Raw genomic sequence first — 16,614 nt, forward strand, 5'->3', positions numbered from 1 at the left:
AAAAATACAATTATTATTGAGGTTTTGATTACATTTATAATTTTTATTTTAATATTTATAACAAATACAAACTGTAGCCTGAATTATGTGTTAAATGAAATCAAATAAAATTTTTTAAATTTTTTGAAATCTAAAAAAGTAACCTCAAAATAATTTTAAATTATTTAAAAACCTAAAATTTCATGTATTAGAAAACAAAAATGATTTAAACTCGTTACACGATGCAAAAGTACAACTCTTCTTAAACAACAAGTACAACAAGTTTCTTAGTCGTATCAGAAAATTTAGGAGCATAAACATACATCTGTATATATAAAAATGAATGTGTGTGTGTGTGTGTGTCCTTCATGCATTACCACACCGTTTATCCAATTGCCGTGAAACTTTGGGAAGTTGTTTAATATACTCCAGCGAAGGTTTGTGGCATAGTACGATTGCCATGAAACTTTGGAAAGTTTTTTAATACCCTCCCGCGAAGTACATTTATCCTACGATAGATGGCGCGTGTTTACACGAGCGTTCGAGCACTGTGTGTTCGATCCATTTCAAATTGTGAAGACTATTTCCCCCTTTCAAAAAATAACTCTATATATGCATTTGTTATTTACGATATTTGTAATAATTTTTGTTTAATCACTTTATTTCAACTTTTTTTTGCTAATTATGTATTCGCTCGAACTTCGTTAAAACCTTAACTGTACCCCGAACAACAACCGAAGTTGTAGGAAGAAATTCGCGTATTTTACCGATCTAGGTATCCCCCTTTTCCAAATTTTAATATCGACTCAAAATAATTTAAAAAGACAAATTACAATAAAACGGTTTATTATCCAACTATCAGAAATTTCACAACATGCCAAGGAAGAGAGGAAGGAGCAATTAAATAATTAAAATTATAAAGGATTAAAAAATATATATAAAAATGGGGAATATCGCACTTCTGACAATCGCTGCGAGTGTGTGGGCTAAATTTGGAGAATCCGTGCTTCTCGCATGGACAACTGTATGTGGCCGGCTCACGCGTCGGAAAACCTTCTGATTTATTCGTGTACGCACCAGACAGAAAAACAAAAAATATCGTGTATCCACAAGCACTCCAATAAATAGAATTGAAACGACACTTTGAAATGTTTTCCCGATGAAAATCAATAATAATAATAAGTTTCAATAAAAATGATAAAATGTAAATTGAATTTTATCATAACGAGTTTGCTTGAATTTCCTTTCTTCTGAGATCGCAGCAATGTGCGATGGGTAAGCTAGTCAGTCATAAACATGTTCTAGAGAGAACATACTTATGACTGCTTGTGCAACCATTTTAAGAATTGTGTAGAAATTGTACAATAGCAAATATTAATTTTCTCCTTATCAGTGTTTTCGCTAAGCTCACAGTTGTTGCACACCTGCACAATTGAGCTTCACAGTTGAATTACCAAGGGCAACTGTAATCATTGCTCAGACTTATACATGTGATTCTCTGGCTTAGAGGAAACATTGATCATAAAAGTAAGAAGACATAGCAAATGATTATAGAATGCAGATTTAATATATATGTAAATAAAATGGGATTATATTTTCAAATAAGTTTTAGTGAAATACAAATTTGAAATACTACATTTTCAATAACTTTCAGTTGAATATATTTGTTGTTTTTAATTACAGTAGAACCCTCTAATCCGTCACCTTTGGGACTGGGGGTATGGTCAGAACGCAAAAAAGGTCGGATTATCAGAAAAAAGTAAAATAAACAATCTTCCCCTTTGTCTAGTCTTTGTAGCATTGCTAATTTTTCATTTAATGAAAGAGTAACATGTTTACGTTTCACTCCTGACATGTTGAAAACACACACAAAACTGTACATGTGCACACAATGTAAAACATATACTGTAACGAACACAGAAAAACGCCAAGGATGGTGAGTCACCGACGAGTTGGGACAAGTTTCTCGACTCCGACCACGGTCGAATTAACCGGAGTGACGGACTAGCCGAGGGCGGACTAGAGGGGTTCTACTGTATTTAATTTTTGAAATAAGTTCTTCTACTGTATTTATTAATGCTAATAAAAAGTACTGTAAATTTTTTATTGATTATATATATAATCACTTTCTATACTATATAGTGTGTTGCAAAAACTGTTCTTCTTGGAAATATGTGATAGAATTCATCAAGATAAGCAAAAAGTGTAGAGTAACATATTTGCAAATTCATGATAATTAACAAAATATTCAAGGTTTGCCAAATGATGCTAGAATGGACCATCATTACAGATCTGTTACTGAAAATGGAAGGACAGCATTGAAAAGCAATCACATAAAGCTTGTCATTGCACTTGTTTCTTTCCCCCCTCTAAACTGACAACAGTGGGATTCTAAAATAACCTGGAGAAGCCTTTTTATTGAATGTTTTGTGTGAAATAAAGTGGAAACAATTGCATTTTTTTCTTGTTTTAAAATATTGTTCATTCCAATAAATGTTTATCTTTAAAAAAATAGTTTAAATAGTGATAACTATAGTGTAGTTTCTGATAAAAACTGGGTTCAAATTTGCAACTTTAACCTCAGATATTTTGGTAACTATTGTGAATTTGCAAATATGCTAATCTTCTGAATGTTCTTTGGAATTAAGCACAAATTTGCTATTGAGAACTTATTGTACAGGATCACTTTTTTTGATGGAAAAAAATAGATTTTATTTTCTATATTTTATAAAAAGAAATGCATTTAGCGCTATATGCCTCTCTCCAGTTTTTATTACATATAAAACTGTAATATAATTAATAGTGACAACTGGAATAACTAACTTGTAAGTGTTAATTAAAAACGTAGGGTAAAACCAGTAAAACTAAAATAAAATTGAAGTCAAAACTGTCCAAAAAGGATCACCATTTATTACTTGTTCCAAGACTAAAACATTCTCCATCGGACAAACTTTTACAGAAGAAATTTCTACATATATCGTTACCAGGGGGCAACTTTTCTAAAAATCTACATTTTCCAGCGCTAATCTTTAGTAGATAAAAAGAAGAAGAAACCCCAAAAGAAGGTATGATCGAAGTAAGCAAGACAACTGTATGTCACCAGTTCCTTTTTCAGAAATTTTTTAAAATTTTAATTGGATGTGTTTTGTGCTTTTTAAAAGGACTTTTTGTAAACTTTCTGGCGACAAGTAGCCTAAAAAGGAAGGTCAGTCGCCGAAAATGTTTTAGTCTTGGAACACAAGTAATAAATGGTGATCCTTTTTGGACAGTTTTGTCTTCAATTTTATTTTATTAGAAATAATTCTCCATCGGACGAACTTTTACATTAGTAAAACTAAAACTAAAAATTAAACATTGCTAAAAATATAGAAAAAATTGACAAATAAAAGGAGTAAAACATAACTTTAAAAACCAATAAAACCAGCTAAAATAAACCAAACACTTAGTTATTCCAGTTGTCACCATTAGTTTTATTACAGTTTTATCATTATATGTAATAAGGACTGAAGAGGGGCATATTTTAGCCCAAAATGCATTTCCTTTTGTAAAAAAGAGAAAAATAAAATTATTTTTTTTTTGTAAAAAGCATTCCTGTATGATAAGTTCTCCGTAGCAAATTTGTGCTTAATTCCAAAGTACATACAACAAAAAGAGAGAACAGCAAGCAATCAAGTATTAATGTTACTCTGCTATGTTTTTTTTGTTTATCTCCACAAGTTTTATGACCCATTTCCAGGAAGAATACTTTTATTGCAACATACTGTATACAGGGTGATTCAAATGTGATGTATAAAATTTTATGGGGTAACCAATTATTCAATTTACAGTAAAAAAATGTTAATTATTTTTGAGAATTGGACAGAGGTTTATTGAGTTACAGAGAAAGATCTTATTTTAAGTCATTTACAGTTTTAAATCTAGTTAGCATTGAAAAACAACAATATAAGATATGTGTATTCTGTTAAAATTTAAAATGGTGTTCAATTAATTAATTGAATTCACAAAGCTGCTGCAAAAATATGTCAAAGTTCCAAACAACTTCATAATGTACCCACTTCTATTATCCACAGATGTGAAGCTTCTGTAGCTAATGAAGGCAATCACTTTCATTACCTCTCATAAACTTAATTTTTCTTTAAGTATTAGTTAACTAAACATAAATGGCTTCAAAACTAATAAATAGTGACTTGGGGTAGTTTGTATTAGTTAATATTGAAACTGATTTGAAATAAAGATTTTTTTCTGTAATTAAATTTTTGCTGATAATAGGATTACAAACAAATAATTTTGATTTATAATTTGGATATTTAATAAATTTTAATTTATTAATGATGTGATTAATGTTTCTATAATTATTATATATGCACCATTATCTATAAACTGTTTAATAAATAAATAAATACAGTGGGTGATCAGTTAACAAACATAATCAGTTCCAAGACTTTGAAGTTCAAAAAAGTACTTACAAAAATTCAGAGAACAGAAATCAACTAGCCCACAAAAAATTATTTAAATGCAAGGCCCGGATGAAATTCGAAATTTGGTATTAAAACATTAACAAATATCTGATGGGACAGTTAAACTTTCACCTTTCTTAAATAAATTGCAACACAAAATTTAAAAAGTGCCCATCCGTTTAACAGTCTCACGAAGACTATAAAAAATTATTTGTCAGAAAGGTAAACAAAAAGCTGGAATTACAAGGGAGAGTTTCAAAATTCGGAGGAATACTATATGATCAGTATCGGGTTGAGTGTCAATGTTGACATCTCCCGCACTCCGAAAGGTTTTGAATTGTTACCTGAAGACAAGGGAAATCAATGGGTATTCGTTATTTTCCGTCGCTTCTTTTTATGTTTGTTTAGTAAAGTGTTTGTTATCCAAACATGTGTTCGTTGCCCGATCATAAAAATCTTTTGCAGAAGTGTTCGTTATCCGATTTGTTCGTTATCCAAACTGTTCGTTAACCAATCACTCACTGTACTTATTATTTGTAAGTCAGCAGTTTGAAAGAAATCTTTAATAACAGTTGATTATATATAATTTGACAAAAACAACAGATTATTATTATTAAATTAAAAATTTATTGTTTAAAATTGCAAAACTATTATTTTCTTTCATAATTTGCATTTTCTATCATCTGTTTCATATTGTTACAGGTTTGCTGCTGCATTTTTGAATTATAGATAAAACAATAGTGTAACTTCTTTAAAACTTTTTAACAGCTGTTATTAGGAAGACACAACGGGATTTTAACCACGCCATTAAAACTATGAGGATTGAATGGTGTCATCTTCCTGCCGAAACTGGTCCTTCAATATCTAAGCGATTTTCACATAGTGCATGTTGTTGTGGATCTTCTATGTATGTTTTTGGAGGATGTACTACAGCTAATACAACATTTAATGATTTGTGGAGATTAGATCTTGCAACAAGAACCTGGATACGTCCTTTAGCTACTGGTGTGTTTATATAAATATATGTAAAATTTTATTATACTAAACATTTTAAAATTTATGTATATTACAATAAATAAGGAATGAAAATTCTTGAGATATAAAATATTAAGAAAAGCATTTTTAAAAATAGTTGTTTTTATTGCTTACATTTTACATAGTAGAAGTATTGAAATTATTAATTCATATGCTTTTATGTCCTTATTTTATACAGTTTATTATATAAATGTCTACTATAACAGATCGTATTAATAGGACCTATTGTACTGGTGTTCAGTTTCTGCAACTGAGGAAAACTTATTTAGAGAAAACAAACAATCTTTATTTTCACCTGGTATTTTACTTGTACTTTATTGGTGTTTTGGACCTTCAGATCCCTCTTCAGCAAGTTTACAAAAACACGGTGCTAAAAACAAAATTTCTAAAAATTTGCAACAACACAATATATTAAGAGTACCCGACAATAATATATAGATTTTATCATGACTTACAATTTCTCTTTTGTTAATTACTCTTTGATATGTAAATAAATACACAGAAGAATTCCTATCATAATACCACAATAACATTAGATTTTTTTTCCCTATGTTGAAAAAATTTATTATTGCAGATAATTTAAATATAGAATAGCAGCCATGGAAGTTGTATCACTTACAAAATCCTAGAAAAATGTTTATTTTTTAAATTAAAGTATCATTTTGTTTCAGACCTTCAACAAACTAAACTTGCATCATCCATGATACCACGAACATGACAATGCTCTTCATAGCTTCAAGAATATCAAATTTTTCTTTCCAAAACATTTTTAATGTCACTGTTGAGAAGAACTGGCATGCTTCAAACCACCGAGGAAACTGTGTGAATGTACAATTTCTTGAAACCTGCAATAATTTCTTGATCCATTGGCTGAATCAACGAAGTGGTATTTGGAGGCAGAAACTGAACTGTCAGCCAGGGAAAGTTTTCCAGCAAATTATGTACAAGGTCTTTCGGGTGTTCTGGTGCATTTTCCAATAGCAATAGTGTTTTCAATGGAAATTCATTGATCTGAAAGTAATCCTTGATGCTTGGAGCACAAACTTTAAACAACCATTCTTTAAAAAGAGCCTGTGTGACCCATGCCCTTTTATTCAAGCCTTATATCTCCACATCACTAGCAGTCTTTCTTTAATTATGGAATTTTTTTTGAATGCCCTAGGGTTCTCAGAGCGATAGACAAGAAGTGGAATAAGCTTCAAATTACCACTAGCATTTGCTTCCAAAAGTAATGTCAATCACTCTTTCATGGGTTTATGCCCAGGAATATTTTTCTCGTCTTTCTTGATGCAGGTATGGTTTGGCATGTGCTTCCAAAATAAAAAAAGTTTCATCATAATTGAAAATTTGTTGTGGATAATATCCTTCTTTTTTAATGAATTTTTGAAATTTGAGACAACTTCTCATCTTCTTNCTTTTTTAATGAATTTTTGAAATTTGAGACAGAACTTTTCAGCTTCTTTTTTATCTGCACTAATAGATTCACTGTGTATTACCATACATTTAATGCCAGATCTCTTTCTAAACTTTGCAAACCATCCAGTGGTAGCCTTGAATTCTGTCTTGTGACAAATGTGGAGTTTGTTTATTCAGTTCTTCAAAAATTTCTCTAGCTTTCTCTTGAATGATAGTCATACTAGTTACATCTCTTTTCATTTCTCTTTCTTTTATCCAAATTAAAAGCAATCTCTCCATTTTTTCATGGATGGCACATCTTTGTTTCTTAGATGTGACTTTTATTACTCCTTTAGCTGCTTGATTCTTCTTGATGATATCTTTCTTAGCTAAGATTGTGCCTACTGTAGAGCTGTTCAAGCCATACTGCCTAGCAACATCAGACATCTTCTGCCCACTCTACCTTGGCTATTATTATCTCTTGTTTGGTTTCTATGGTGAGCACAGTTCTTGATACTCCATTCTTTTTAGGCTTCATAATACTATCATTATTATTATCCATACTATTATAAGATCAGTCAGTATTCATTATTTTACGTCTCTTCTTCTTGTATTTGTTCTGTGAGGTGTTTATTGTCTGAACATAAAAATCTTTTGTGAAAGTGTTTGTTGTCTGATTTGTTTGCAGTCTGAACTGTTTGTTAACCGATCATCCATTGCATATGAACTTCTGATGCAAAGCGAAAGTCACACTATTTCAATTCAAAAATTCTCCCTGAAAGGTGTTAGGTAGATGACTGGCACGATTTTATTGTTAACAGGAAAAGTATAATGTACAGGGGCAAGCCACTACTAATATGAGGTGGATAGCATATATTTTAAATTAAATAAATTAAAAATTGCAACCTGGCATTATGACAATGTGACAATAAATAAATATAAATTAAAAATAAGCAATTGTTTTATTTCTTCTGTCTTTATATTATTTAAAATTGAATGCTTTTAATATACCATAATTTTCTTTAGGTACATATCCCCCTCCAAAAGCTTGTGCAACCTTAGTTTGTCATGAAGATAATTTAATTCTGTTCGGAGGATGGACTCATACATCTCCCTATCCATTACATCAGGTAATGAAAATAATTCAATAATAATTAGATACAACAGTTTATAACTGAAAGTTTATTAGAGTGTATTTTAGAGTTTGTCATTTAGGAGATTTCAACAGAAAATTTTACACTTAGATTTAATTAAATCATTATATTCACAATCAAGTAGTACTTTAATATTTTTTAAAGAAGATTTATAAAATAACTTCTAAATCTTAAGATATATATAAATTATAAGTAGGGAATTCGATCCCGGTCCTTATTTCTAATCCCGGGATTTCGGGATTATACTTAGTCGATCCCGGGATTATTTCGGTATTGAGGGTTAATAAAAACTAAGAAAATCTTACAGAAATCAACAAATCAAAATTTAGACAAAAATCAACATATTTTACAGTATACACCTAGCTAATTTAATCACTCTAACTAATCAGACTCAGAGTCAGACTAACCAGACTTAAAATCACTCAGTCTTCATGTTAAATTTATTCTTTTTTAAGCATCACTGAGATCTCTTTAAACTCACATAAATTGAAAAAACCTTTATGTAACAAACTATGCAAATAAACGTTGAAAATTAACAAAAATCTCTCTTAACATCGACTAAATAGACTACTTTCATATAACAACCTAGTAAGTAGGTAGTAAAGTAAGTTTCTTAGCAAAAAGTATTTAAAAATAATATTAATCAGTCACATTTTTCTTAAATATAAAGAAAACTAATCTAATAGGAACATTCTAATTTGAATTGCGAAAATATGATCTGAGAAATAACAACGCATCCTGTGTCTCATCACCAAGTCTGCTTCTCAATTTGTTGCACATATATGCAGCTGCTGAGAAAACGCGTTTAGGTTTGATGGAAGTTGGAGGAATCGTTAGTAAATACTTATAAGCCCGTTCTAGTTATAGCTTCGAGGACACGGGGAGGTTGGAAGAAAACAGTCCGGTCGACACAGATCGGGATTGTAGGAGTAAAGGCTACAATCCCGATTGTTTCGATCATTGTAAGCATGCCTTTCTAAAAATAAACACGTTAATTTTGTAAATTCGGTCTCTGTGTGAGTCTCTCAGCATCCAGCAAACCACTACTCCCAAACGTAAAAAGACTTTCTCGCATCATCCTGACAGATCACGGGCAAGGCGGGGGTCGTAACCTTTTCACCTAAGGTCGACCCCCCTAAGCGAGAGGCGTCGGGTCTATATTAACCACACTGGCAAAACAAGATGGCTGACACATTGACAGGTAAAACGCACTGAGTAGTGCTCTCGACTGCGCCAGAAAATCGATTGGCGCCCGCGAAAATTCAAAAATACAAAAATGAAGTATATTACCAAGTAACCCAGTGAGAACTGCTTGCCTATCATTTTAGTTCAAAATACAAGAAGTTTTATTCCAAGCAAGCATCGCAAGCCCGCTAGGTTAATTTCTGCTGCTTGCTTGGAATAAAATTTCTCATATTTTATATAAAAATGATAGGCAAGCAATTCTGTAAAAGCACTGGCACTGAACGTTTCGCTTCATGCAGTCTATTTTGCAACTTTTTTAAAATGATGTCAATCCCGAGAATCTTGGGATTAGGAAAACTTAATCCCGAAAATTTTGGGACTAAAAAGTAGTCGGGATCCCAGGATCCCGATTTTCGATATCCCGGGATCAAATCCTCTAATTATAAGGCACTAACATTGATTAAATACTCTCTTTTATAATTACAAATAGTTATAATTGTTACATTTTATCTAGGTGAAATGAAATTAACCTTTGTTGTACAGTACAATTTGAAATTTATATTTTTTAATATGTATTAAACATTTTAAATTTATCTCTGAATAAACAAACACTGTCTTTTCATTCTCATGCATGTAGCATGAATTAACTATTTCTATGTATATAAACATCACTAAGCTTGATGTATTAATAATAAATCAAACAATCACTGTAATTAATTGGACTATTTGTATTTAAATATAAAAATTTTACATTAATTCAGAAGGAATTAAAATTATTACAATAAAACTAAATTAGTGCTATGAGATAAATGATTAAAGTTTTTAGAATTAAAAGGCTAAATGTTTCCTTTTTTTCTTTTTTAACAAATTTTCTGTAAATATTAGGTATGAGATTATTTTAATTATGTCTATATGAATGGTTTTTTTGCAGGCATGGAGAATATTCAATCATTTGCACATATACAATATCACTACAAATCGCTGGACACAAGTTGTCACTGTTTGTCCAGGTATGGCTGGACATTCTGCAACAATACAAGGAGATTCAATGGTTGTATTTGGTGGTTTTCATTGTGAAAGAGGTGGTGGTCCTTTTTCTAGGTAATTATTTAAAAGTTACATTTATAACTTATAGTAAATAAAAATTTAAAGATTTTTAAATTTTTAAGCTCCAATGAAATTTGGGTATTAGATTTAAAGACATTGACATGGACAAAACATCCAACCACATTTCCTCAACCTCTTCCACGCTATGGGCATTCACAGGTTAAAGAATTAATTGTATTATTTAATAGATTATATTATATAAAAATATAAAAATAATTTTAATTATAATTCTATTTATGTAGATAAATATTGATGAAAAACATATTTTGATTGTTGGCGGTTGTGGAGGACCAAACATGGTATGAATATTTTAATATAAAAATTAAAAAGAAAAGTTGTTTTCAGTATATATTAATAAAACATGTATTGCGCACACAGAAAGTAAGTTATTAATATTTAACAAAAATTTGCCATTTACATTTTATTTACATAATAAAATTAACATAAAATTAAAAATGATTTCTATTCATATAGTTTAAAGTTATACAATGTCAAAATTTAAATTTAAATATTGACATAATACAATTTAATAGATATGCCTACACAGTATTTTAAATGTGTTCTTATTCATTAGTTATTGTATTGGAGTTGAAAATATGGTACAATTTTCAGTCTAGTTACTACTACACAGTTTATTGGGCTGCAATTGAAAAAATTGTAGATTTTTAAATTTCCACTGTCTGTCCCCTGTCTGTCCTTTCCTTAATCTCAAGAACAGAGTTAGATAGATGAAAGACAAGACCAGACATGGAAACCTTAGTAGCAGGATGCCCTGATTACCTATATACAAACTTCGAATGCAAACTGGAAGCCATGTTATTTCAATTCAGAAATTTTCACCTGAAAATTGTTAGATGACTGGCATGACTGTTGTTTAAGGAAACATATGATGTACAGGTGCAAGTAATTTGAGGTAGAAAGCATATATTTTAAATTAAATAAAAATTTTAGCCTGGCATTGGGACAATGTCACAATAAATAATTTGCTCATTATTATTATTATTATATATTTCAGATGTGTCTTCTCAGAATGAATTTCTTTTATTTCTGAAGAAATTGATTATTATTATTATTGTAAAAGTAGGGTACTTTCTGGTTAGTGGGATGCCATTGAAATTTCTACTATTTTTTGTAATAATAAACTTTTATTTTGCAATTTTTAAATAAATCTAATTAGAAAAATAAATTAAATAAATACAAAGAATTTTTTTTACTTAGAACAGAATAACAAAACTTCACTTTTTTTGTAACTTTTGGCGTATCATTTAGAGTTCATCTTTACCTACGTGCAACGTCATGGTGGTGGGACACACGTTCTCACCTAACCCAATCTATTGTAATAAATTACCAAAATTACTAATGTAAGAAAGATGTAAAATAACAAAAAAATTAATCATATGAAGAAAGAATTTTGTTAATTTATTAGAATAGGTTAGGTTAGGTTAGAACATGCATCTGTTGATGGTGTCCTGCTAACCAGAAAGTACCAAAAATAGTCTAAAAACAACATAAAATTGATCTTTTTAATCTCGTTTACAATTTCAGTTATTATTATTTTTTAATTATCTGCTGACAAGGTGTTAGTTTTTCTGTTGAGCATAAAACATCTTACAGGATATAATGGTTTTAGAAGTTAAGCATATTGTCATTATTTTGAACATAATTTCATTTTTTATATTTATAAATAAGTTTTATGCAAAAAGTGACATTTATGTAATTAATCTCAAATTTTTTGAATTTCAAAAATCAAAATATAATTAGTAATTAAATGATACAGTCCTTCCAATAATAATAGAACATACAGTGATTGACTAGAAACTCTTTATTATTTCATATAACTTTGATGAAGTTTTCTACTACATTTGATAGTAAAGTATCAACAATTATTGCATAAGTTTGGAGAAAAATGATTAATAAAGAAAAGAGTTAGATATTATTATCAAAAATAGGATATCCAACATTAATAGAACATGTACTGATTAGAATTAATTACAAAGAAAGTAATGATTGGAATCCATGAAATTTGCAAAAGATATGATCAACAAGTGGAAAGAAAGATTTAGTAAATTGTATAATATCTTACTATAAAAATGAGAGACAGGAAGGACTTAACTATAAAGGAGATGATCAAAATTGATGTATTTCACCAGGAAGGGAGTAAAGTAACTTGGGTTGGTAAAAATTTGGAAAGACCTCATGCAACAATATCAAAGTATCTCAATAATAAGGAGCAATGAACAGGAAAATGAAACAGTGGGTGCAAGAGTTCAACAACACATAGAGAACAATGTGCAATTGTTCGACATGCACTGCAAAGAAACACACCTGTTAAAAAAAATCAAATGAATTGAAGCTGGGTTGCAGTAAAACAACAATAAACAATATTTTGAGATCAACAGGCAATGTTTCTTTCATCAAAATGAAGAGAGTCAACCAGGTCAAGGAGAAACACAAACAACTTTGATTACGGTTTGCCAGAAACAATTTTGAAAGGAGGGAAGAATGGCGAAAAGTAATTTTCTTGGATGAGAAAAAGTGGAATCTCAACAGACCCGATCATTTTAAGTATTATTTGGCAGACAAAAGACTAGATCAAAAGCAGTACTCAAAGAGAGTAGCTGGTGGTGGTACATTCATAACCTGGGCAAGGATTGGATATGGAGTGGAAAGACAGATCTAAAATTTATTGAAGGTTAAAATATCTCTCAAACTTATCAGGAGCTTGTCTGAAGGCAGCTCCAAACTTATGGATAGAAAATTGCTGGACATATCTTTAAATTCCTGCAGGATAATGCAAGCTTCCATGTATCAAAATCAACATTATCCTTTTTTCAGAGAAAGAACATCTGACTTTTGGACTGGCCACCCCCTCAATGCAGATTTAAACCCAATTGAAAATCTTTGGGGTGACTTGGTTTTCCAGATGTATAGCAGGGGAAAGCAATACAAGACTGTTATTGAACTAAAGGCTGCTCTCATTGAGGCATGGAAAAATATTCCACAAGAATGACTGAAATCTTTGATTAATTCTATGTCTAATCATACTTTTCAGCTTGTTTCCAAAAATGGTAGCAAAATCAGCTACTAACTTAGATATCATAAGTCATGTTTTATAAATGTTGGACATTCTGATTTGCTAATAGTATCTAGCTATTTTGTTTATTAATCATTTTTATCCAAACTTGTGCAATAATTGTTCATATCTTACTATAAAATGTAGTAGAAAATTTTACTAAAGTTACATCAAAATAATAAAGAGTTTCTAGGCAATCACTGTATATTCTATTATTGTTGGAAGGACTGTATAAGTTGATTCATATTGGACTACAATAAGGCTAAACAGTCAAATAAGATGGTGAACAATTTGAAATAGATGTAGATAGTTAAGTCACAACTTAAACATTTACTTCCAAATTGTTTAAAATATTAATTAATTAATTAGTCTTATTGAAGTTCAATATGAATCTGGCTGTATTGTTGGATTTGTCATGTTTATCAGATTGACTGCATTATAAAGAACAATTATTTAATATTGCAACAATTTCAAATTTATCTAATAAATACCTATCTTGATGTCTTTTTTTTTTTTAGCTAATGCAAATTTGTTACTATTACATTTGTGAATTAATTTTGAGGATTTTTTTTAAGCTAAACAACATATTTATTACAAAAAAATAAAACAACTTAACTAGTCAAATATTTTTCTTTTTTTTCTATAACCCTTTCCCATTTTTCTGGTAAGAGATGAATACCACAACAATAAAATGATTCATCTTTAGAAGCAAGCCATGAATTTTTGAATTTTTGAATTTCATCAAAATTGGCAAATTGCTGATCTTCAAGCACATGCTGCATCAAACAGAAAAGGTGATAATCTGATGTATCCAAGTCTGGAGAATACATGGGGTTTGGAAGGACTTCCCATTTGAGCTCTAATGAAGTTTGCTTCACTGCAGAAGCAAAGTGTGGCTGAGCATCATCCAAAAAGATCACTTTGTATTGTTTATTTGCAGCTGATGGGTGTTTCTTTTCCAGTACCTGCTTTAAATTGTACAGCTGTTGTCAACAGTGTTTCCCTGTAATAGTTTCATTTGGTTTTAACACCTCAAAGTATACTATTTCTTTAGACTGCTTTGGTATCAATGTTGACAGTTGGCAGGGTGAAAACTATGATCTTTTGCATTTGGGATTATCTAAATAAATCCATTTTTTATTACCAGTCACAATCTGATACAAAAAATCTTTCTTTTTGTCTGGGAAGTAAGGAGATGCAAATGTTCAATTAGTTTGCAATAATACTTTCAGACAATTCATGTGGCATCCATTTTCCTCCATTCAGAATTTTTTCCATGACATGTAAACATTTGGTGGCTATTGTTTTGTCAATATTCAATGTTTTGGCTAGTTATGATAGGTTTGAGCTGCATCTTCTTCCAATAAAGCTTGCAATTCAGCATCTTCAAACTCTCTTAGTTGTCTTGGGTATTTGTCATTAACATCAAAATCATCACTTTTAAACAATCTAAACCAGGTTTAATTGATGGGGAAGACTCTCTGTAAGTTTTGACAAACTTCTAGTGGTTATCTGCAGCTGTTTTTTTCTTGTGAAAGAAGTAAAGTAACACGTACCAAAAATGCTGTTTTAGAAGCTCCATTTCAATACTTATAAAAAGTGGATTCTTAACTCCTCTACTGCTTTTAACTTACTGGACATTAAACATAAAAGTGAAAATTTTAAGAAGCAATTAATATAATTCAGATTTGACTGCTAAAATTTACAACTAGAGCCCTCTTTTGAAAACTCTCAAAACTAATTCACATTCCTAATATATATTTGGAATTCTTATAAATCTTTCTAACATAAATGATTCTGAAATTAGGAAAACTCTCATTAAAGCATCCCTTGAATAATTTGAACATTTTGCTCAAAATATGAGAAACTTTGGAGTAAATAAATTGGAAATATAGTAGCCAGCCAAAACGTTAACTACTTCTTGTTCAGAGCTGTTCCTATAGATACTTAGCTTTGCATTCATGTTAAGGTCATCAAACAGGTGTATAAACAGTTGACAGAAGGTTGCACAAGCAGTAGCAGTTATGGTGTGCAAATAGGTAGATCAGCAGATTTAACTGACTTCTACAAAGGCCAAATTTTGATGGCCAGATACCTCTGTTAGCATCTCTAAAAAAGCAAAACTCATGGGTTGTTTGTGCTCATTGGTATAAATATCAAAGCTGTTCCAAACATGGCCAAAGCAGTGAACTGCTGGCAAGGCATAGATTGGCCACACCATATCAATGAAACGGTTGGCATAGGGTGTTGTATCTTGTGTGAGGAAACAGGCTCAAATCTCTCACAGTTTCAATTATTATTGTAGTGTGAGTGTGTCAGAATACACTGGTCATCAAATACTCCTGATTATGGGTCTGTGAAGCCACAGACATTGTTTTGTGCCTCTATTAAGAATGTTCATCACCTATAGTGTTTGCAGTGAGCATGTCAGTATGAAAATTGGACCATTGAGGAATGGAAGAAGGTTGCCTGGTTTGACAAATCACTATTTATAAATCTCTTGACATAAATTTACTTGTGGTTTGAGTTGGAGAAATGGATTCATGATATATCACTTTAATTAATCATGTAATTTGCAGGAAAATGAATTCTCCTGATATTGGAGTTCCAGCTCTCACTGGATACAGGAATCCAGTGGCGTAGTGTGGGTGTCAGCCGCCCAGGGCGGAAGAAAATTTCACCCCCTTATTTAGGTATCTCAATTTAAAAGACTAAAATTCAGTTTTGTCTCAGAATAAGCAATGAAAAACTCCATGCTAGTGTAGCTACCTGTTTAAAATAGCTCTATTGGATATTGGAGGTGTATATGAATACAAATGAATCGTACAAGAAAAAAAAAGTCAGCATGTAGTGCAGGATATCCCAGGATGAAATTACTACTTCACCCAGATGGTGAGCCGATTCCCAGAATGTCCGGATGATAGCATTATCGTAGGCACGATGCTAATATAGAATAGAATGGTTCAAATTTTTACAAGATATTGTTGTTATTTATTGTAAAATTTTGCCGCCCCACTACACTATGTCACTGCAGACTGTTTTGGTAAAAAGAGGATCAACATCCTATTATGTATATTGTCATAATGGTTTATCTGGTTGGTATAAATGCTTCTGATGATCTTTAGGTTAAGTTATTCAAAACACAATTATTTTTAATCACTGATAAAAAAAATATTCTACAGAGTTTACAAATACTGTATACATAAAGATTAAAAAAATTGTTTAATTC

General features: G+C 30.7%; 1 protein-coding gene across 1 annotated transcript in view; it reads left to right on the plus strand.

Annotated features, from left to right (window-relative positions):
* The window catches only part of LOC111642257 (F-box only protein 42-like), a 36,520-nt gene that overhangs the window by 8,865 nt on the left and 11,041 nt on the right, over positions 1-16,614 (plus strand). Inside the window, exons 2-6 of the mRNA XM_023388576.1 lie at positions 5,205-5,441; positions 7,893-7,996; positions 10,137-10,306; positions 10,375-10,471; positions 10,555-10,611. Of these exons, the coding sequence (XP_023244344.1) occupies positions 5,205-5,441; positions 7,893-7,996; positions 10,137-10,306; positions 10,375-10,471; positions 10,555-10,611 (665 nt within the window). The remainder of the gene's footprint in view (positions 1-5,204; positions 5,442-7,892; positions 7,997-10,136; positions 10,307-10,374; positions 10,472-10,554; positions 10,612-16,614) is intronic.

Source organism: Centruroides sculpturatus, unplaced genomic scaffold (assembly GCF_000671375.1).
Source record: "Centruroides sculpturatus isolate CEXI.00-Female unplaced genomic scaffold, Cexi_2.0 scaffold1635, whole genome shotgun sequence".
Taxonomy (NCBI): domain Eukaryota; kingdom Metazoa; phylum Arthropoda; class Arachnida; order Scorpiones; family Buthidae; genus Centruroides; species Centruroides sculpturatus.